Source organism: Telmatherina bonti, assembly GCF_933228915.1.
Source record: "Telmatherina bonti genome assembly, chromosome: 11".
Lineage (NCBI taxonomy): Eukaryota > Metazoa > Chordata > Actinopteri > Atheriniformes > Telmatherinidae > Telmatherina > Telmatherina bonti.
Window position 1 is genome coordinate 21,519,220 of NC_136629.1, and position 24,635 is coordinate 21,543,854.

General features: G+C 39.0%; 1 protein-coding gene across 3 annotated transcripts in view; it reads left to right on the plus strand.

Annotated features, from left to right (window-relative positions):
* Window positions 1–24,635, plus strand: part of macrod2 (mono-ADP ribosylhydrolase 2) — a 393,923-nt gene that overhangs the window by 320,199 nt on the left and 49,089 nt on the right. For all 3 annotated transcript variants that reach the window (XM_079248912.1, XM_079248913.1, XM_079248914.1), the window contains exon 8: window positions 1,140–1,213. In XM_079248912.1, the coding sequence (XP_079105038.1) occupies window positions 1,140–1,213 (74 nt within the window). The remainder of the gene's footprint in view (window positions 1–1,139; window positions 1,214–24,635) is intronic.

A 24,635-nucleotide genomic window follows, 5' to 3' on the forward strand; every position in this document is an offset into this window, starting at 1 on the left:
CAGTAGATTCAGCTTGTTCAGCTGCGTCTCGATGATAGACAAGAAGTTCCAAGCATAGTACAAGGGTTTCCATCTTCACCTCCCTGGGAGAGTTAAAGGGAAAAAAAGGATTTCTGTGTGGCTGTCACGTGGTTGAAGCCACATATTGTCCTATATGGATTCTGTGCAGGTTGCAGCGTGTGCACCTGCACGTGCATGGACGTGTCTGTCTGGCATGGCAGTGAAGCTCTGCTCTGTGCAGCAGAGTGCAGGTCGAGAGAAATGAAGAGCTGTCGTGTTTAAAATAACATCAGACTGTTAAGTTTTTAATACAAAGTATGAACCTGTTGCAGAGGAAATATTACCTGTATTTTGGCCAAAAGTTGCATCTTGCAGTTTGGAATATGAAGCTTCATATCTCAACTTGGCATCTTTGTGAGAGTATAGCGCAGTTCAGATTTGGACGTCCTGTGATAATCCTGCAACTCAGATAGAAAGCTGCAAATTCAAAGACTAAATCACAAACCAAATTGCAATATTACTCAGAAAACTCACCATTGATAGCAAATCATTTTGAGATCAGAATCCAGTATTCTTCCTTTTTTCTGATCAAATTAGAAAATAATCAAATACCAAATCTTTCTTTTTTCATCTGTATGTTGTATTTGCACAATGTTAGGGTTCCTTTGCTGGCACAACTGTAATGATTAATATGGTAGTTAGCTGCATTGTGTGTTAGCCACACTGTCTTTACTACATGTTCAGTCTGCCAAGCTGATAAAATAGGAGTGTGAATGATCACACATCTAAGTGTAATTTCCCCCATAAAGACAGAACATTAATCAGTTCTGCTTGAGGTGGTAATGAGTAAGAGTGGTAGCAGATGTGTACATGCAGCTTATATCTACACTTTGTACACCCCTAATATGCTTGGATGTGTTTTCACATCATCTTGCATCTGGCAACACGTCTAACAGCAGTTGATCAGACAGTTGGTCTCAGATATCGTGAGACATGCAGGCTGTGCTGCTTCCCATTGATTAGGGAGAAAATGGCGTTACCTGTGGAGCTATCAGTTTGTCTGTCTGCCTCTGTCTCCCTCTGGCATCTGTATGTTTAATACAACTGTTATTGACCCCCCCCCCCCCCTCTCTCCTCAGGCTTCCCCAATGAGCCCGCAGCTGATATTGCTCTGAACACAGTGAAAACCTGGATCGAAAAAAATCCTGACAAGGTAGGAAGTTCCAGCATAATGCACATTTAAAGTAAAAAAGCTGTGAATCTGATGCCCCTTGTCTATTTGTAAAAGCACTTCGGTTGTCTGCATTTACTGATTTGCTGTAGGCAACAATGATTGGACATATATAGAAAACTTTGGGCTAAATATAAAACAGCAGTACCTGCTTGGTTTGGTGAAAAGCATAAATAAACAATCTTTTACATATGTATGTCATGGAAGAATCTTTGCCAAAGAGACTTTAATAATATATCCAGACAATGACAAAAACATCTGACGATGTGCTATTAACAGATCCACTGCTTTTCTACACAGGGTTGGTTTCATATTAAAACTTATTATGTGGTGCAAATTTTGCCTTATTAAAATTGTGTTCACCTAATGTGTCAACACCTTTATACATTATTATCCTGCAATGTGTTTAGCGCTAATTAACACGGTCAAATTTCTTGAGAAACCAAATCAAGGCAGGGATTAATTGTCTTGCAAGTTTTTCTGAGTTTGTTTTGGCTGAAATACACTTATGAATTTTGTTGCGTTGTCGTGAGGCAGCTTGAGTCTTTACAGAGCATTTATCAGTCTGTGAGAGAATGAGTGATGGTAACCTTCAGGGGTCATCTCTATTTACCGAGGCACTGTTTATATCTGTCACTGTGGATTGAGGTGTTTTATAAAGCTTACAGCTCGATGTGTTGCAGCATCCCTCGCTCGGTGTTATGGATGTTGTGAACAGGCAGCCAAACGATACAGAGACGTTGGATTACTTTGCAGCTGATGCGCTGTTTGAAGCACCCGTTCTCCGTCTGATCATTCCTGTAACATGTAGTTGTGGAATTCATCAGCTCTCTGGCTTCATATAGCTTATAGCCAACTGTAAATAAAAAAAAAAGGCAATGCGTGAAGCTGACTTTTGTGGCCATGTTGCTGCACATCCAAGATTGCCACAAGTTGTTCAGCGGCCGCGCAGTTGATCGAAGGACACAATCTAGCCTTGCTTTAACTGATAAATATGTGCCATTGGCGAGCGAAGCGAAACATTTTTACAATTCATGCAGCGGGGGAGACGTCTATGGAGGCTCGCCCCAACGCTGTTTTGTAAAGCTCTGTGAGCATATGTGGTGAATCCTCAACTCTAACTAGACCAAGCGAGTAAGCTTTTAACAAGATCAGAGAGAAGGAAGTGATTCAGTTTGCCCAGAAGCACAGCTGTATTTTCCTTTTACTGGAAAATCTTTCAGTCAAACCACAGAGTAACAAGCGTTAGTGCAGGAGGTCTCCCCCACCATTTTCAGTTCATGCCTCATTGCTTGGTGCCTTGTTGCTCTTGGTGCATCCCATAATGGATTTTTAAAAAGGGATACATGATGTGAAAAGACATCCGTTTTTAATAACTGTCTGTTAAGTTTTTGCCCGACAGAAAAGGAGAATTTAGATAAACACGTTGTACATTTTCATGATGCCTGAGGGGACAGTATGATGCCCTCAATGATAGTAGGGATAACATTTAGCTCCACATAAATGTTAAGAATACCCTTGGCTTCATGTGTTTTGTTTAGAACGGCCATTCATCACTGTGGCATTCGTTCGATTGGCACACCCAACACCAACATGATTGATAACTGACATGCTTCTATTTTCAGCACCATCACATCATCAGAAAATTATGTGCTGACAGTTGTTTACTGCATCGAGTTACAGTCGATGAAAATATTCAGAAGGAAAGTGTTGAATGTACAATGCTGTGAAAGTTGAGTTAACATTGTTAAAGTCCTTTTTTCCGTCTTATTTCAAAGTCTGCCACGATGCAGTGAGACAGCTGCTGTGCTCATAAAGAGTTGTGCATTGTTGCGATTGCTTTCTATAAGTCACACATTGCACAGTTTTGCAAATAGACTGTAAGAATGAAGGGTAAGAAGCCCAGTTTGTCATGCAGAGAACAATAGGACTAGATCGCTTTTCTCACTCACCTCCAGCTTTGTGCACTCAGATCCAAGGCGCCTCTATTGGAGGCGTCCACAGAGACAAGTCATTTCAGGGCCATGATAAGTGCCCTGCTTGGGGAAGATACTGTGCTATTGTGGTTGAATTTCAGCACAATGGGCTGGCCGAGGATCTAACACACTAGGAGTAACAGAATACAGACCACATCCCTCACTGCATCCCTCTCCACAGACTTCCTCTCTGCAACATGATGTGGATGTTAGACGTGGTGTGTCTGTGTGTGCAATTGTTTCTATCTGGTAAAGATTGATCTAAATTTGGCTGATTTCTACTCACACAAACATCCGTTTATCTATAATTGTGGATGATTGAAATGTCCACACAAGTGGATTTGAGGGCTGAGAACATTGTGTGTGTGTGTGTGTGTGTGTGTGTGTGTGTGTGTGTGTGTGTGTGTGTGTGTGTGTGTGAAAATGGGACAGGAGGATAGAATTAGGGGTTGGGGGGGAAGACACGGTGTGATTGATTACCAGAAAGTTCATCACCCAGGCCAACACAGTTTTGCGGTGATGCACTCACGAGTTCACAGAAGTCTCCAGTGCCAGTGTGAAATTCAATCTCAACAGCCTTGACTTTTATTGTAGTGGCGTAAACACCCTCACCTTAGTTAGAAAGAGCAGATCTTTTAATCTAAAGAGACTCAAGCATAGGAATGCATCCTCAGATCACAGCAGATGAAAGAATAAGGAAGGTCAGCTGCTGCTCTCTTGCATGTCTCCCACAAATGAATGAAATGGAATATGTTGCCATATGTAAACAACAGAGCAGAAGGCTCTAAGCTCTTTATAAATGCAAAAGGGATTGCAGATAGCGACACAGTGACAACCCCACACAAGCAGCCCTACATATGGCAGTAGAGCAGTTCCCTCCTGTTCACAGCACACATGCCTCTCCTCTCATCTGGCTTTGGTTTATTTCTCATTTTCAGATCTAATTTAGTTTAATTCAGGCTTACATAGGTTTAATCTGGCGATGAAAAATGCAGTCTGACACTTTATTTGGCTGCCACGGATGTGCTCTGGATGGCCAAGCTTTTTAATGAAGCATTTCAAGGAGCCCGCAGCCCGACGTTACTGACACAGTCTAAACACTTGAGACAGATTGAGAGTCTGTAATAAGCTCTGCTGCACTGTGCTGCTCAGAACAGAATTGATGTGTAGAGATTTCACCTTTCAACATCACTCTGGTTTGGGCTTTAATATTAAACATTCCTCTGTTCCCAACATGCTCCCAAAACAGGTGTTTATGTTCTGTTTTCTGTTCCATCGATGATCTGTTTACCTTAGTAGCATCTGTCATTTAAGACACATGTTAATAAATTTTATCTTGTGCCAAGGCTGGGGATTTTGTGACAAATGTCAAGTGACTATTGGAAGTAAATGCAATTTTTTAAGATTTATTTGTTTCCCCTTATTTTCTGGGCAGATGGAGCTGTAACATGACAATATTGTTATTGATTGCAATAGGATGGATGTGTACTGCTAAAATTACTATACTGTGCAATTCAGCCTTTAGAACGTCATTGTCACCTATTCTTATGGACTTGATAAGAAGAGGTAGTAGAAGTACACCAACTTTGTGTTTTTTTGTACTAACTATACATGATGCTCAGAAAAAAATAATGAATTTTTTACTACTGTAAATATAATATTTATTTACACTATTTGTCTGTAAACTCTGAAAAATACGGTATATTGCTAGAGAGTCTAAAATAGATGGTCAGAGACACAGGAAGCGAAACAGATGGCTGGATGGACATTGAATGCATAATTGTAGTTGAAGAACTGCATGGAACCGGGAAGATTTAATCCTGCTGCTTTCCAGTCACTTCTCTCAGATTTTTTTTTTTTTTAGGTGTCTTTACTTATATTTTTGAAAGGCTAAAGCTGCATAGTGATTATTTATGTAGACGTTCTATAAGGGAGAATACGTTTAAAAAGCTCTTTGATTAAATGTTAGACTTCGTTGAAACAGTCTTTTCTTAACACCTCATCAGCTTTCCAGGTTTCATTTACATGTATAGTTTATGCTTTGCAGAAGCGTCATTTCTTTTTTTTTATTAATATAAAACATTTACAAAACTTTTATAGAACCTCAACAAATATTTCTCTATTTGAACTCAGAGAAATTTTCTTTTAATGAAAATCTTGAGTATTTGATGGTAGAACAGACAAATCTTCAGAAAACAACTTTATCATTCATATTTTGCAACTAAACTTTCCTTTATCATTCAATAAAGTCAAATTGTAGTTAAAATGGTTTCCTGGCACAAAACTGTTCAAATTCCCAGTTTTCTCGGCGAAACATTTCTAGCCAGGAAAAATGAAGCAGCAATTTTGCTAAAGTTTCTTTCCTTCTTTTCACTATAGTCACAAAGAAAAGGAACAAAAAACTCTCCAATTTCTTCCAGTTAAAATGTACTGTGTTCTGTAAGCGCTACGACCAAGTTCAATAGCAAATTCTCATTAGTGGTAAGTAAGGCTTGCCAACTCTATTAAATTCAGATTTAAGTGATGAAAAACATTCCCCTTGAGAAGAAGGATGAAGAAATCAAATGCCATGAATATACACCAGCATTAGAGTGTTGTACTTCAGCTCTCTGTACCTGTATTGTCTCTTTTCATTATCTGCTACTCAGCAATATACTGTATCTTTGCCAGGTGTTACATCTGTAGTGGACAAGGGCACCAGCTTTGCTGTGTGCATGCCTAAAGGAAGCTGATGTGCCAGTGATGCTTTGTGTCACTGGCATGGTGTTCAAAGCCAGCAGTGGTCTTTTGAAGCCGGTCTCTAGTCCCTTTGAATACATCGCTGTGACTGAGAGCATCAGCGAGATGTACTCTGATCAAGAACTGAAAGCACGACTTAACACTGGCTTCTGCACCCACATGTTTTGTGTGGATGAAGATTCAACTCAGGCTTTCTGTTACTTCTAAATCTGACCACAAAATGCATTTGAGCAAGCTTATAAACTGGTTATTAGCTTATGTTTCAGAGAATCATTTTTTTGTAACCAGGGCTAATGTTTATCATGTAGCTCGATACATTAGTGACAGCCATTTGGCCCAAAGGAATGGAATGAGGCTTTTATGGCTTTTATGAGCTTAGTATTTTATTATCTTGGCCAGTCTGAGTAATATCAAAAATGTGCTCTTTGCTTTTCTTGACCTCAGGTACGTTGAGCTAAATAATACCAATTTCAGTGTTGAAATAGATTTAAGATAATATATCCAATTTCTGAACTGACACGAGAGAAAGTTATTCTTAAATGCAGAACTTTCAGATATGTATGTTATCTGTTCAGGGGGAAGCAGTTTTGATTAAGCACTCATGCTGTCAGAGATAAAGAAAAGTTTATCACAAGCAGCAAATGCTTGAGTTTTTTCACTGTTTATCAGAATGGTCTGATTGAGCGCTTGCCTTCAGAGAAAAATCCTCCCTGCACGAATGGGGATTAATCCTATCATCGCTATCTATACCCAGAGACCAGAGTGCTGCTTTACTCCTGGTAATTGCAGAATGATCACCTTATTTCCTCGTGTAAAGTGACTTTGAGTGTTCTGTTCTGAAGGAGATTAATATTGAATGTTAATGTTTTGCCCCTTGTTGGAGTAAAAATAAAATATTAAAGGAATAAATTAAACTTAACACACAGAGCTGGTTACACCTGTCAGAAAAGAACTGAAAATCTGTTTGTAATAAGAGAATATGCTAAAATAAAGCTTTGAATTTAATCACTCAGGGTGTTCTTATAGATAAATTATCAGATTTTAGCTACCAAACACCCTATCAAATGACATTTTATTGTTTTAAACCAATAATTTTTTAATGATGAGAGAAACCTGTTGTTAGCTGATGGAACTGCTGTCTTTGATTTACCAAGTGTTCACATAGCTTTCCATTTAGCCCACCAATAAACACATCCCACCTCACTCTGACATATGGACACGAAGATATGATGTCCTCTGAGTTCAGCTCTCTCTGTTCCTGTAGATACTGTAGGCCCCCTCCATGCTTATTGTGCTGGAACAAGCTATCTTAATGACATGCTAATTGATTTAGTGTAGCACAGATAGCAGTAAGCTGGCACACCGTGATAAAGAAAGAGTGGTTCGAGCTATTGGTTCAGAAGAGGACAGGAGACTCATCAAAGTCCAGCTAGCTCATTCACTCCATTTGAACACAATTTTACACTACTGTGCCCCATGCTGAAGCATGGAGACCTTTACTGGGGAGGTGATTTGTGTGTGTATGCGTGAAAAAACTATTAAGTGCATGCTCTCCTAAGTGCTGAATCTGAACCAAGAAGCCTATTGTTACACTTTCTCGAGTTCAGACGGAATACACAAAAACATGTTTTCTGTGTAATCACAAAACTGCTCATCATGGCTGCTAATTATATAGTTAATCTATGATCTGTAGAAACAGATGCAAAACATTATGACCACTCCATTGTCCTCTTACTCACTTGGACTAATGTTTACCTAACGTCTGGGACACAACATTCACCTTAATCAGAATTTCTTCTATAATGAATTGTTTACTGATACTGTAAGAGCATGCACACACTTGTAAAGCATGCTATGGTGAAGTATTTCAGTTGTGTAAGAATGCAAAATTGCTGATGAAATTACTTGGCGCTGCGTTGCATGGCAGATCAAAATAAATTAACCCGACTTACTAGTGGGGGCAGCGGATCTCTTTTCAGGAAGCCCATGTAGCATGTTGTTGCCACACTTTCACCATTCAGTTGATCATTATCCACCTTCCCATCAAACGACCACTCTCTCAGTGTGCATGGCAGGTTACAGTGCTACAGGCTACTGTGTTTCTGCTTCTGTATGAGCTGCACATAACCAGGACTTCCCAGCACTACTGATGTTGTGAGGTTGTTACTAAGTTCAGGGAGGAGGGTGTAGACCACCACTGTGATTACTTTAGCTGTTGCTGTATGATTGCACGGTCTCTGGCATGTGATTAGGGGGAATGGGCCATATCTCTCACAATCTCAAAGGGGGATCAAATCAGCCTCAGAGCCTGGCTTCAGGCGGTGGTGCATTTGAAAGTCAATGTTTTATTTCTAAGCATAAATTACTTGATCAGGGCACTTTTTTTTGCCCAAGGTTGTATTCAGAAGCAAGGGTTGCCTCACTTAAGAGGCATGAAAAAGGATGTAATATTTGCATGTCGTGTCACAAAATTTTCCCATTAAGTCCGTTGGTTTTAATGTAGTTCACTTCAAAAGCAGATTAAACTTGTCAAAATAATACAATTTACTTGTTTTTCAACAATAAAAAAACTAACATTTAATTCTAATACAAGACTATTCCAAGGCTATTCAATGCTTCCCGTGATCATGTGAACCATGAAGGGGTGTCAGTGCTTTTCAATGTTGTCATAAAGGTTAAAACTGTGGTTTAGTTCGAGTCATGCTGAGTTCTGAGGAGCTAATACAGCATGTCTGACGGATTTCTGTTGCTGCAGGAAGAAAAATGGATAAAGCATTGAGTGTGCATCTTTAGCAGGCATTATGGCGGTATGCAAAAATGTTTTACGTTCGTGAATATTAATCCTCCAATCGTGTCATTGATTGACTGTTACCCTTTACTGATGATCTTCACAGTGCTGACTGACAAGGGCACCAGTATCTGTGGGGCTAAGCCAGCGCAGCTTGCAAATTAGCAATGGCACATGCAGTAACTCACCGGGGCTTCAGTGATAAGTCTGAACACTGAGGTCAGCTGCATCGTAGAGAGTGGGGCATAGAAAAAGAGGGTACAGTACGAAACTAAAATTTGGTTGCTATTGGTTTTTAAGATTTAAGACGTCCAGTGTTATCTATATTGATAAGAAAACAGAAAAGCCAGCAGCATCTTTACAGCCCAGCTCCCATTGTCACCTGGTGTGTAAAAAAGAGCATTCATCTCCAAGATTTGTGATATTAACTTCATGGAGGTCGTGAGGTTGGTGAACCAATGGACAGGGTTGACAGAGCCTAAAAAGAAAAGAAAGCATGTTTATGACGCATTACTATGCAAATTCAGAGGTAATTAAGTAAAGTGACTTGTTTTTCTGATGTATAGGGGAGCTGTGTGTTAACAATGTGACCCAAACTTGAACCTTCATCAGGGCTGTCTCCTCTTTGCCTGGTGAAACTTTCCTGGACTGGACGCTATCTGCTGGCCTGCTGTATATTCTCAGACTGTCTGAAATAATCAAAGGAGGGCAGCATTAATTGCCTGACCTGGGCATGAAGCCAGCTGGTCTGGAATTGGTTATCACCTGCCCTGGGACTTGTTGCTACGCATCCTCCACACACACATCTTTTTCTTTCTCAATTACCTTAGGTTATAATCGTATGATCATGCACCAGAAATATGTGGTTCATAGTGTGAAGCTGTGCCACAAAGTCAGCTAAGTCAAATGGCCATCTTATTTTCCAAGCGCCCTTACATCTAACCTCAAAGACTGATGCAATTCTATTTGAAATAATAGCTAGAAGTGGAATTGAATGTACCTGCTTTCCATAAACCTATTTCAGACAATGGTGCAGTTCCCATGACACAATGTCTGTTTCTCTATACCCTGGCATAAACATCTCAGTGCTGCTTCAGGAATGGTAGGTAGGGGTTTGTCTGACTTATGGCTGGTACATTCATCAAGCTCATGCCAAGCCAATATCACACTGTCAGAAGGGAGCATGTGGCATTCTATCACCATGAGAGGCTGTGACAGAACAAGTCCTTTTCCATTACACTCTCTTAGGGCAATCTCTGATATCGCCTCACTGCTCCTCTATAATGCTGTTTATTTCATCTGTTTGGTTCTATGTTGTTGGGTTTACCTCGCTGGGCCCTCAGTCCAAACCCAACATTCGAGTATTAGTGTGCTGATGTTGAGTTACTTCCCCCTTTTGTCCAAGTATCATGTAAACTGTACAGATGATGGTCAGCGTGAGATAATCTAATCTAAAATAATCTAAATAAGAAAAGGTAATTGTCATTTTAAAATCAATAAACCTGCCAACATAAATCCTGCGCTACGCTTGCTTTCTTATTAGAGCGAGACTGCAGTTCAGAACTCCAGCTTCCTGAGTTTATAAGTGCTTTAAATCTTTTTTTCTCATTAAACAGACTTGATGAAAGATTTTTCCACCTTATCCGAGAGACATCAAAACGAGCAGCTGACGTTACTCTTCATATCTCTCTGTATTCTCTGTTTCCTGTTTTTTATTCGGTTGAAGCTGTTAAGAAGCTGTCGTCCTGCAGAGTGGATCCCAGAACACTCCTGTGTTCTCCTCGCCTGGAGCACAGAATTACTATTTATGTGCTGAACTTTGACAGTACTGTAGACTGTGTCCCTGCTCAACCAGCATAGATAAAGCAGTGCTGCTCTGAGGTTTCACTTGTCTTCTGCTTTCATGACTTCCTCTTGGCTGAGCAAGAGGTGGGCTCTGGTAGAGCAGAGGAAAATGTGTTAAAACACGCCTTTTGCTGTGTATTAGAAGCTGCAGCTTGCAGAGAATGCAAAATGAAGGCGAAAATATTCATTTAAATTAATTTAGCTCATCTTTAAATCTTTGTTCAGTGTAAAAATGTTTCTGAAACTAAAACAAATCAGTGGGATTGTGCTTGTTTTTTTTAAATCACCGTTAAAAGTCTCTCCTGACTCCTGAAATGAAAATGTACCCTTTCATGAAGTCATCGGATTAGATTTGTTCATAGTTAGGGGATAAAAAGCACTCTCACTTTGTAATGTGAACACCACAGATGGACTTTTTCATAAAAGCTTTGATGGACATCAAATCTAATCTCAAGGATAAGAAGCCCAAGTATTCTGGCAAATCTGGTAAGATTTTCATTGTTTGATGTGGAGTAATTCTGCTTTCTCATCTGAAGAGGGCAAACCTCAAACTGACTAGACAAGATTTTCTCAAAGGATGAGGTTATACTGCAGACATGCTTTGTCCAATGGGAACTCTATTGATTATGTCTCTTGTCCGTCTGACTTTTTCAGCACTTCCATACTAAAATTTTCTGGCAGACATTTCACCGGTCCTGCAGAACCCACAAAGTTTCTACTGCAAGTTGAATAACTGTTGTCTCTCCCTCATTACTGGAAGACAGACGGCGTTTTATTTTCCTAAATCTATGCTGATCTTTTTTTTCAATGTTACATAAAAAGGCAAAAAAAATAAATAAATATCAACAATAATATCAAACAAGCACAAAACATGTTGCACTTTCTTCACTTTTCCTACTTTTCTGTTTATAAAGCTGAATGCTTTAGTTTTGTTGTTTGTTTTTTAATGTTTGCTTTAAATGTGGAGCCTTGAGTCAGTCTGTCTGTCTGTTTGTTCCATCTATCTATCTATCTGTCTATCTATCTATCTATCTATCTATCTATCTATCTATCTATCTATCTATCTATCTATCTATCTATCTACCCACCCATCCATCCATCCATCCATCCATCCATCCATCCATCTTGTTCAGCTGCAATGAAAGTGATGTCTGATCATTTTGTAGAAATATGAAAATGTAATTCCATAAATGGTATTCTTTTGAATGCACAAGCAAGGCTTTTAATGTCTCGATAGTTTTCAATACAATATTCCATTGGATGCATTGATTTAGGTATAATTGAGAAAATAAAAGCATTTTTTTATATTGTGTTTTTCCGTATTATATTTCAAGGACTGAATTAAAAACCAAAACATTCTGTAATTAATGTTTTTTGTTATTAGAGAGGATTTGTTTGTACGATACCGTACAATAACAAGCTTTAGATTAAAAAAAAAAAAAAAAAAAGGTTTATCATGACAAAGGCAGTTGGAATAATTGACTCCACTGAGTCAAATTGGATAATGATTTATGTTTGATACCGATAATCATGTTAATTACCAGAGAATTAAAACTATTTGTGTTCATGTGCCTCTGGTGCCCATACTGTATAAACCTTTCAAATACTAAATACATCAGTGCCAGATCGCAGCTATACTTTTGCTGTCTTTCTTGGACAATCTGTGTAATAAATAAATGTTTTTAAAGAAACATTATGTGGATCATAATGTTGATCACTGAGTTTAGGCAATGAAGTGAACTAATGAATTTACTAAGAATGAACAGATTAATGTGAGCCATACCTTAATCACAACAAGTTTTACAAGACCACTGATGTATCATTATTAAAGTTGATAAAATATTTTGGCACATCTTATTTTCTTGAAAATATATTGAAATGTTTCCCACTTGAAAGACATGCCAACAGTCCATTAAACTCTGGTAAAAATCTGTGTCTACAAGTGAGCAAAAACTTGAACGATGTGGATGACAGAGATGTGGAATACAGGGAGAAAAACATAACGGATAGTGCATTACAACGTAGTTCTGAAGCATTGTGGAAGTAGCATTACGGTTTGGCACTGTTTTTGCTACTTCAGTGTTTTTTGACACTGACAGAAGTCTAGAAATTGACACTACTATATAACAAACATATGATGTATTTATTTGTACTGCTGGAAAAGACTTCAAATACCTGGGAATTAAAGCTCCAACTGACATGCATGTTCAGCCTAAGACCCTACTAGAACTTTCTGCACCACCATGCCAATAATAAATAAATATATTGATCATTTGTCGATAGCTATTCAGTCAAGTCATCCCAGAAATAATGTTTAACTTAAATATTCTAATCCTCATAGGTCAGCAAGACTTATAAGTAACTACATATGATGAAGGTGTTTACTGGTCAAGGAACAAACTTAATTCTTTTTTTCTAAACTGCATTTAATGCAGCTGCACATTGTGAAAAGTAAATACATAAAAAAACATCTGTTTATGTCATTAGACACAAACAGATGAGTCAGACTGTTTATGTATTTGTTACCAATATTAAATGAACACCCTATTCTATTTTATGAGTACAGATGTTTAAATATTCAGAGTATTTTTTTAGTAATTGCAAACATTGTTTTGCAGCTGTGTACTATGGCAGATGTAAAATGTAATTTGCCATTTAAAGTTGTCTAATAAATAATTAGATTCATCTGCACATTCCACAGCAGCAGCATCTTGATACAATCTGATGAAATATTGTACTGTGTTTGGCTTCAGGCGCGTAGTCTGAATGCAGCCCATGCTGCTGTTCAAAGCCTAACAATTATTAAATATGCTGTCAGCCACTTTCACATTCACAGTCAAACTCCTGGTCTGAGATAATGTTCTGTATATCATAAAACATATAATGAAGACAGACAGACTGAGCCATGACCTTCACAACACACAGAGTACTTGAATTTGCCTCTCTCGCCAGACTCAGTGTTTGGAAGAACACTTCTCTCCAGCTCTGACACATCTTCCCTGCATCTAATATCCTCAGATGTTTTCATAGCACATTGTTTATATAACTCTCTAGACTGTAGAGTAACAATTTACACACGTCTTGTTTAAAACTGCAAAATAATTACCCACTTTTCTGTGTGTCGCTGTCAAAGCAATCTGAATGACATTAAAGCATGAACAGTGGATATCTTCTGCGTGGGCACTTTTCATCCTCTTATGACAGATGGATTGAGAGAGATCTCTGAAATGCTTTGAGCTTTTTCTTTTGCCATTTGAATTCTCCCAACATGACCCAGTAAGACCCCATTCATCCTCTCTGCCTTCATCAGTCAGCCAGGGGTTGGACTGGAACCACATTCAGCCTGTCACATCATCACTGAGACTTCAGACTCGCTTTTGTCTAAACATGCTGCTGGGAATGAGAGAGGGCTCAGAGGCAGTTCATGGTCTGGCTTTAACAGGGAGACGGTTTTTACAAAGATATCTTTCATGGCCAGATTCAAGCATCGCCTGTATGTATAGTCATATTTAAACACAATACAGGAGGATACTGCTGTGTTATGTTAGATGGACTTTATTGATTTCCTGTTGAAATAGGAGTCAATTCTAAATTGGTCCAAGATAGCACAGTATCAGTTTGATTCATGCAAACAACTTTTTTTTTTTTTTTTTTTTTTTTTTGCATGCTGGGCACTATACTGCTGGTCTGAGATGGCTTCAGCTGACAGCTTAGTGGTTTCCTCTGACAGAGCAGACTTATTTATGCCTCTCATCCTCTGTGCAGCCTCTCTGAGGGCCTGTGCTACAAACCACAGAGACTGCACAGCGTTTGACAGCATATCACACTACAAAGCCCTCACACTTATTTTTGACTGGCAGCAGCCAACCTCCCATTTCCCCGTCTCTATTGCCATGAAATCTGGCTCTTAGCAGGTTCTTGACAGGTTTGATGTGGGTTTTTATGGTTGTATTATGAGTTTGTAGCTAGTGGGGGGGGGTCTAATGTTTCATTTTGTGCACCTGCCTTTAGTCATGGCACACATAAATTAAGTAATGTTCTAAGTAAAGTTTTTTTTTCTTAAGATTTGGGCTTTATTCAATAAAAAGAGAAGTAGCATTAAAAGATACTTTTTTTTTTTTACATTTTAATAGTTTCTTTCACAAATTTTCAATTTTCCCTGTAGAAATTGCAATTATCGAATGAAATGTGTATCAAAATGAAATATTATAAAGTGTCTTATTTGTTAAAACTGTTACATACTGCACTGATAATAATTGAACAAAAGAGCTCCAGAATGACACAGTGACTGACTTAAGAGTGATAAATTTCATCTCACTGCCATACCTCAGTCTATTATTCATCTTGGACTGCAATTCCAGGAGGGGTTTTGAGGAGAAAATTAAAAAGAAATTAAAAGAATTTCAATTAAGCGATTTTCTGAATTGGAAGGAAAATGGCAGTGATGTGTAAAAGGCTTTTAATCTTGGTGAGCCACCTCTTGTTCCATTAAGCTCATATCCCCTGCTTATCTCACTAATCATTCCTCCTAGTTCCAGCAGTCTTGATGATTTTTAATAAACCCATTACGTCCACTTTCAGTCCACCCGGAGTGGCAAGCACACCATACACACATGAAGTGGACTGGAAATGATAAGTACAGTCAGACCTTTGCATGGATGCTAATGCCCAGTGGTGGATGGAAAAATATTGAAAGACCATGGATTGCTTTCATGGGGTCAAAAATCCTGCAGCCACAGCAGTGAAATATATACAGCGCTGAAAGTACTCTTAACTTTTTCTGCTTAATAGAGAAACTCCCTTAAAGTCCTTCTCAATATCAAGCTGTTCATATTATTATTTTGTTTCTTGAAGATTAGCAATCCTTGAAAGACAGTTATGAATCATCTCTGTAAGTTAAACTTCTGCAAAATGTTGTATTGTTGGATTAAAAAAATACAGCTCCTAACTATGTAACAGTACTTCAATGTGTCATACAGACATGAACAGCTGTGAATGATAGAAAGGGAACCTGTAGCCTGGTACTTATCAACAGTGAGAAGTAAATGTTTTTTCATCAATAATAAATTGATTAATTCAGGTGTTTTCACAAGACTCCACCCTCTGTTTGTCAGTTTATTATACCAGTCCTTCCAGCATGGAAGACGTTTCAGTGCAGAAATATATCTCAAATGTGTAATGGAAACATTTTTTTTTGCATTTACCGGTCCCCGGATGTGACATCAGGGGTCGTGACCAGTTCATTTCTGGTAAAGATGGCACGGTGTGGAACAGCCAACAGCAAATTCTAAAGTTTTAGAAAAGAAAATAAGGAAGGAAAGTCTGAAGCAAATTCTCCGCAGGAAATGGAAAACCCCAAAATAATGCTAAGTGGCTACGTTGTATAAGCTGCAATTTTCATGAAATTAAAAAAATAAAATCTCGTGAGCGGAACAAGATTTTACAAGACTTGAGGCTCATGCGCTAAACACTGTTCAATGGAAACACCTGCAAATTGCAACTGTTGGTTGTCAAAACTTACAAATATCGCTTTTATTTTACAAAAAGACGTAATGGAAACGGAGCTACTGGCTGTGGTCTGATTCAGTGTATTTATCTGGAGGCTTGTACTGCAGAATGGAGCAGCACACTAAAGCACACACTACATGAGCGGAATACACTTTTTGATTAATTCATTTGCCTGACGTCTCGGCAGATGGCCTGCGCGGGAAGTTTTGTGCAGGTTTTCTGTTTATGTTTAGATATGCTTTCAACACATGTGGTACTTTGCTCTGATTTTCATAGTATAGCAAACTTCAAAAGGCTTTGGAGTGTGCACAGTTTTTCCAGAAGCCAGCAAGGACACACAGCTGCTCACTTCTGTTTAAGTTCATTAATTAAGGAGGTGCTGTATGAAAATAAAGCCCACAGTTTATTCAGGTCACACAAGGGAGTCTAAAATGGACCAGGTGGTGACTCAAAGTAAATTTCTCACCTTGTGAACCTTCACTGGCTATTTTAAAAGCTGATTCTGTGTAAACGTGTACAACAAGCACTCAGGCCCTTTTGGGACATGACAGTCCTGAGTTAATAATGAGGGATAAGATATGAAATCAGGTAGGTGGAATTAGCAGGCAGAGATCTCCTCCTGATATGAAATATGCACACATTTTTTCAGTTGAATATATTGCCAAGAATGAGAGGCTGTGTTTTCATTGTACCACCTCCAATGTGGCCCAACATGTGAGGAGAAAACTAGATTGCTGACTCATCCACAAACTTTAAACATTTGATACCAGCAAAGCACTGACAAACAGCTTGAGGCATAAACTGCTGATGTTATGCAGCGGGTCCGCCTGACGCATTTGGAAGTTGGGAATCAACTAATTAGTCTGTTGAAGAGGCTAAAATCAGAGAGGAATCGTAGCTCAAACAGGGGCTCAATATAAGATCGTAAAGATTTTGCAGCTATATTTAAATGTGTTTATATTTCTAAATTAAGTTTTGTCATCCTGCAAAAATAAATCTGCCCCAAAGAATCAAGTTTTAAAATGTTCAGAAAAGGATTTGCATGGTGGTTAAAGAAAAAAAGGTCTTTGCAAACATCCAGTCGACAGATGTGGAACACAAAACAGGGTGTAAGACTGAAGTTGCAGCTGCAAATTTTGTCCCAGTCTTTATATTGCTGTCTGATTGGATGGTGGCCAATATAACTGTCCAGTCAGATAGCAGATGGCTTCCTGTCTTTCTAAAGGGGAGTATATAATTTAAAGATGTGTGATGGTTTGACCAGAGCGGTTTAGGAATTGGCACTGGGTGTGAAAAATGAATGTGATAAAGTTTATACAATTATGAGACAAAACTATATGATTCAGCCTGAATCAGTGGTTGGAAAACCTGATAAGCCACCTTTACAATGAGGTATAACGTATAATGATGGTGTTTCTTTGGACTGAGCAACTCAGTTTGGAACTTCAAAGTGATTGTGATAAACTGATGCCGCTCAGTCTGTGACTCCACCAGCAGGTGCTTCAGACTCTCTGCAAACCACCACTTTCTCCTCCAGCTGGCCTCCATGCAGTCCAGTTGCTATTTCAACAGCGCTTGGATTCCGGGTAGCCATTGCTGCATTAGGAGGCTCACCATGGCTCCTTCCAGCTCTTCCAAAAACAAGCCCTGCTAGGAAGTGGGTGTTCCAACCCCTGCCCCCGGATGTGCCAGAGCCCAGTCAATGATTCTGTTTTTTGACAGCCAGATCTCATTCTCCTCAACTGTATAAACTTCAACCTCAAGCACAAGGAGCTGATGTCAGGGGCAGAGCTGGATGTGGCCAGCTGAAGCAGCGGCCATAACGCAGAATCAAAACGTCATTGAAATAGTAACTGCGGTGTGCGGAGGCCAGCTGAAGGAAAACAAACTGGCCGATTTTAAATGATGATTGGATGGAGGCAAAAATGGTGATTTGGAGAGAGTTCGCACCTGCTGCTCGAGTCTCAGACTTGGTTTATCATATTTACCTTGAGACATAGTGGCAACCCTGTCTGGTATGGGATCTTTAAAACATATCCACTGTTCTTAAGAGCCTGCAGAGGAAGCCATCTGCTCTCTGACTGGACAGTCACCATCCAATTAGATGGTGGTATTAAGCCTAGGACTAAATTCACAGCCGCAACTTCATTCACAAATGAAAATTTATTTTTGCAACCATGAAAATTCTTTTTTGATTAATGGGGCCAATTTATTCTTTGCAGGAAAACAAAACGTCATTTATAGATATATAATTTACAGACATTCATTTGTAGCTGCAAAATCTTTATTACTTTCTGTTGAGCCCATAATCCAACTACTTTGTCAGAAAGACTCTGCCACTCAGTATATTTGATTATTCAAAAAACCTCAGTTTAATTCAAAGTAAACTCTTAGAAACAAAAGACAACTTACTGGAATTGACACTGATGTGTCAGCCAAGTAACTTCAGTCAGTAAACAGCTCATCACATTATGATTTATTCCATATTCAGTCTTGATTTTAAAGAATATGATTGTGAACAGACGTGTTAATGGTTAATCATACAGAATAACAGAACTGCTGCTTTTTTAAGTGTTTACAAAACAACATATTCAGCCGTATGTTGTTGTGGTTTTTTTTGTTTTTTTTTTACTAACTGTATGTTAAGGCCGGAAATAGATGTCTCATTCTTCCAGGTCATGTTAGTTCATTTCTTGTTTTTTTTTTTGTTTTTTTTTTTTTTAGTTTTCATATCCGCTTAGTCCAATCAAAGGTCACAGGGAAGCTGGAATCCACCCCAGCATCCATCAGGCGAGAAGCAAGGTTCACCCTGGACAGGTCACCACTCCATTGCAGGGCCCAGGTCATGTTATCCAACATAAGTTAAATCAAGTCAGCTGGACAGGGTTTAGTTCCTTGAGGACATTTCGGTCCTATCCAGAATAGCATCTTCAGTTTGGATGAAGATATTGGGAGATTGCAATCAATTAGACTGAGTTCACTGATATTTCATAGTGTACAAGCATTGTTGAGTTATTGAGATAGTTACTTGATGTCCCATTAGAGCAGGGGTGTCAAACTCCAGTCCTCAAGGGTTTTCATTGTTTCCCTGTTCCAACACATCTGAATGACATTAGTGGGGCATTGTGAAGAAGTTGACAGGAAGCTTTTCGATCAATTTAATTAGATTCTGATGTGTTGGAGCAGGGAAACAACGTAAACCTGAAGGATAATGATCCTCGAGGACCAGAGTTTGAGACCATTGCATTAGAGTGACTTTACTCACCAGAGGATGAAGACAATCAGTCTTCTCCAACTACAATGTCACCCTTCCAGCTATAACAAGAAGATCAGTATTACCTGTTCACACTTAACCTTGAGCTGATGTATGGACAGTAGTCAGTCTAATGAGACCTCAAGTGAGCCATGGCAAGTAAATTTGGATAAGAGTGAAATGTCCTCAAGAAACTAAACCCAGTCCAGTTGGCTTGATTGGCCTACATTGTATAATAAACCATTACTTTCTTACATTCTTCTTTTGAAATAAACAGGTGTTTGGACATTTCTGTAGTTCTTTGCTTATGACTAAAACGATCTGGGATGCAGACGATATTAAAATACATAAAACTTGCAAGCTAATGGTCCCGTGTTTTGTGTTAGTGTCGCTATTTTCAGTCAGGGTAACCAAAGCTACCAGTGGAAAAGGCTTGCTTGAGGCCCTTTTAGTTAAAAGTATTTCATGCCTCTGAAATGTTTTTTTTAACCTCTCAAAAATGTCAAGAAATGGTATTGGGTTATCAAATATTTTCTTTGATATTGATATCAAGTTTTTGTAACAAACTTAAGTTCTGCCTGAGCTTCAAGCTCAATAAACATCTCACTTTCAACTGTAAGCTTTAAAAGAGAAAGACAGCTTCAATCCACCTGTTTTACTTCATATGTCATTTTTTCCCCAACAAAAACAAGTTGAAACTGAAACCATGACAAGCTGTCTGTGTTTTGAGTGTGTTTTTAAAATGAAAACATAATTTGCATGCATTTTGCATTTGCAAGGAGTTTCTATATTTGCTGAGTTGTCATCAATAAATGGTCAAATACTGAAATGTTGGAAGACTAACTGCATGTCTGCATCAGGTTCCTCAGGTGCAAATAAATAGATAAAAGCATTTGAATTCACAAGTGATTTGACTTGTCATATTTTGTCATATATGCTCTCATCCCTTTGAGAGATGGTGCTATAGTAATATCCACTTTTTGAATGTAACACCCTCTTTTCATTGTCTTCTAAATGAGCAAGCTTGCTTGAAGCAATGTTACATTGGAGAATGCATTTGCTGATTCATAATTGAAGCCTGATCTGCTTTCAACAAAGCTATTAAACGATTGCAAACGGTTAAAGTCCCGTATGTGGCGTACAGCTTGTGGTGCATTGGAGTGCTGATTTACAGTGCAACTAATATGGTTTCCAAGTTGATAGAAGGTGGTGCCGTGCCCTTTTTCATTATGTACGCTTTCCAATCGATTCTCCACCATCCTATCCAATCGAGAAAAGACTTTTATGTGTAATTACAGCTATCTAGATGCAAATCAGAGGGCATAGTGTGTTATATTATTATAAAGTCTTATTATAAAAAGATGCATCTTTTTTTCCCCTTATTACATTTGTTTCCATTGTTGTGTATAAATAATATTTTATGATATATTGATTCATTCGCCAGTGAATAATAGTGTGTTAAATGACTTGCTAATGTCTGCTGAAGTAGTTAATAAGTAAATATACCAGCCTCTCCCATGTACATAGATGAATCCACTGTAGTAGAAACTATGCTTGAAAGGGTTAAACAGAATTATTTTTGCAGTCAGATGACTGTTTTAATGTTTCCAACATGGTGTCCCTGTTTACATACAGCCATATAATAATAAATATTAGAAGTATTAATGATGTTTTATTGCTTGCCGGTACATTTTCTACATCAGTCTTTTTTTAGTGCTGGTTTTCTGCTGGAAAAGGTTGTGGATTTATAACAATTGAGGAAAGAAAATATGCATGCTCTTACCTAGCCAATGTTTATCTGTCACGTAAAACATTTAAACAGCTGTTTTTTGTCTTTTAATAGCATCCAAAGGAAGGTGTGTGCTAATATCAGCTTTAGCCATTTTCTAAACACTGACATTTTATTCCTCAAATAAAACAGGTCTATTTGGACCCAACAGATAATGTTAACATGATGATATCACTATAATGACACAAAATGTATTTTTGCTGTCAGCAGAGCTCAAATAAATGATTTAGAGATGAGAGATTGTTCTTTGCATTGAAGAATGAGCTAAACCAACAGAGAAGACCTGTATGATTGGCAAGTAATAAACTCCCTTGCCAAATCATGCAGTGCTGTCAATCCCAAATGCAACTGATTATTTTGTCAAATGTATTTTTTCTCTTTTGTTTCAAGCCTTTTTCTGTCTGTCTGGCAGATAAGAAGAAACTCGCCTTGCTGTATGTTTCACATTTCAAGCAGCAGCTCATTTTAGTGTATTCTTCTCACATGTAATCACATCTTTTCAGTGACACTGCTTGACGCAATGTGAAGCGACAGCCTCATTTTCAGCTTTCACATGTGAAAACCATTGTCTGCCTACCAACATATTTATGACAGTTTACAGCGAAGCTACTCGTATCACAGACGTATTGGGATCTTTACTCAAAATGCAAAGTTTAATATGATATTTTCCTTATATGTGAGAGAGAATCTTGTAATGATGCAATTGATTTTCCAACTCGTGATCTAATGAGCGAACAGAAACCTGGAACCTTTGAAACCTCTGTGGTGCTAACAGAGTTTGTGGTTTGGTCTGTATCTCCCCTTGTGTGAGCATGTTTGCATGTACACTTGTGTGTCAGGCTCATCAACCGTTTACTGTCTGTGGTTGCCACATTAATACCCGGTCGCTGTTTTTGTAGCTCATTTCAGATTGATTGTGTGACAGGAGGTAGAAGAAGGTGCGGTGGGTGGTTTGTGCAAGTGTGTTTGTGTGTACGTGTGTGGAAGTGTACCTCTGATCATAAACGTTTCCACACATCATTAGAAGCATCCAAATAAAGCAATATGAGTGCGGAAAAGACAGTCATTAATTGTACGACTTCAATAGATTAATGAACCTTTTTTCCTTGCCACTGAGGTATTCTAATTATTATCTGTTTGAAACCTGTCCTCACTCAGCAATCTTTTCATGCACACAATCACATGCATTCATCCATAGCTGACAGACTAACGAGGAAATATTCCTCCAGCAGCCAACAAATGCAGCATGCTTTGTTTATGCATTTTAAAGAATGTGTGTCTCCTGCAACTTGATTTCTGTCCATGTTTTCACCGGCACGGAAGAAATGTTTTCAGAGGTCTGTGACCTGAAATGAATTGTTATGAGGGCCTGAATTAAAAAGGCAGAGGTTAATGTTATTGTAATTATCAGTGTGAAGTCTTATGAGAGATGATTACCTCATCACTAAAGAGCCACTGTGATCACATCTAATAAATTAGATTAATAATTAGATTCAACCACTCGTTTTTCCCAATACTTATTAATACCAGAGCCCTCCCAGTTTGTCAGCGCTATGCCTATTTCAGGGGTCGAAGATGTTCGCGATCAGTGTAATGGGAATTGAGTAATGACGGGCTCATCAACACAGATGCAGCAACATTCATTCAATAACGCTGAGCTTATTTAAAAGTGTCCCTGCAGCTTGTTGAGTCACACATTATTATCATGCATGGTTTGTCCCATCAGGCCAAGGTGTCAAGGTGTAAAAATGGCCTTGGGTGAGTCACAGCAGTGAGGCTACAGCTTCCTTTTTAGCCCAAAGGGAGAGAGGGACTAGAATTGCTGTCCAACACAATACATCATCTTGTTATGTTTACCTATTGCCCACAGCCAGTGGGTATGGTTTACAGACAGATGGACACACATGCAGCAGTATATTGGAATATTTTTGGACATATCTGTCACTGTAGAGAACGTATGGCAAGCTGTTGTTTTGGTGGTACCTGAACAATATTATACTTCAATATTTACCTGACAGTCTTTGGCCGAGTCAATCTTTTCTAAAAGGAGGAGCAGTAGCTGTGGTGTTCAGTTATTGAGTGGGACTGGCTGCCCTGGCCATGTTCTTCTGTCACTGAATATGGCCAGATGTGCAGTGAGCTTTCAGCAGAGTTTGTGTGTCAGAGTTGTTCTGTCAGGATGACTAACCCTGACTTGGATGGCCTTCTGTTAGCCACAGATGCCCTGAGTGGTGTGTCCATTTTAGCTTCCACTTCCCATGGGCAACTTAGTATGCAGAGTCTGCAGAAATAAAGGCACCGCTACAATACAGAGCTCCAGACAGAAGCAGCTGTGATGAATGAGGCCTGGGGGCTCAGACCTCAGAAGTGACCAAGACCAGAAACAGTGCTTTGGACCTGCTGCTGGGGTTCTGGGGCTGGGCTACAAATGCACTAAGAGGATGTGTGTTTCTGTGAATGGGTCTCTGCATTTTAAAAGTTGATTTAGGATGTCATTTACATGTGATGGATCATCAGAAAATATGTGGTAATGCTTGCCATTAGACTAACAGTCCTATTAACAGGCTGCTCTGCAAGCATTCATCAGAAGCTTGGAGCCATTTCTGTTCAGCTAAATTTATAGATACATAATTCAGTGAAGGTGATACACTATAGTGAAAATAATCTCATACACTGTTTTAATTTGCATCACGCTGGGATTTGTCACTGTTACAGATGATGCTGTATGAAACCGCCGGGGTCTTGTTAGGTGGAGCTGTGTGAGGGCTGACATGATTTGCATTATTCAGAGCATGCTGCATAACTGTGTGTTAGCTCTTGTCACTCCATGCGAACCCAAGGTGCTGTCCCACAGTGCACTAGGGAGTCCCCTTGCTGAGCCTTCACCAAGGCCTACTCTGGTCTGGCAGACGATTAGAGATGGCAGCTCTTGCCATAGATCAGCTCCCCTGCTTCTCACAAGTCCTTCACGGTGTCACCAAAAAGCTGAATGCAGGCGAGTACTTATCAATCTCCTTTATATTCTGTTTTTCCGTTTCATTGAAAAGATTTCCATAGTCACAAAAATAAAAAATAAAAAATTAAACTAATTGCAAGTGATTCTGTTTTCATTAAGAGATTAAAAAAAAACAATCAAGGATCCATCATTTTCGACTTCAAGCACTGCATTAGCATGATGCTATCGACTATCAGTGCACAGCAGTGCTCAAAAGACAAAGCAGTACTAGACATAGAAGCCAATGGAAGTCAGTCTTGTCAGGGAAAGCTGTGTTTTTAACCAATCCTAGCTTCCTATAAACCTGGCCCTTGAAATCAGAGGAAGCCATGGTGCTGATCAGACTCAGGTTAGTCCTAAAACAGTGACAGAAGGTGCTGCTACTACCGAGCTATGTATCGAGCCATTCACACCATCTTCTTCTGCACCTGTTCACGTGCCTGGACATAGCAGGAACATATGCCAAGCACATCCCTGTAAATTTGGTGAGAAGCTGAGGTGTGAGGGTATG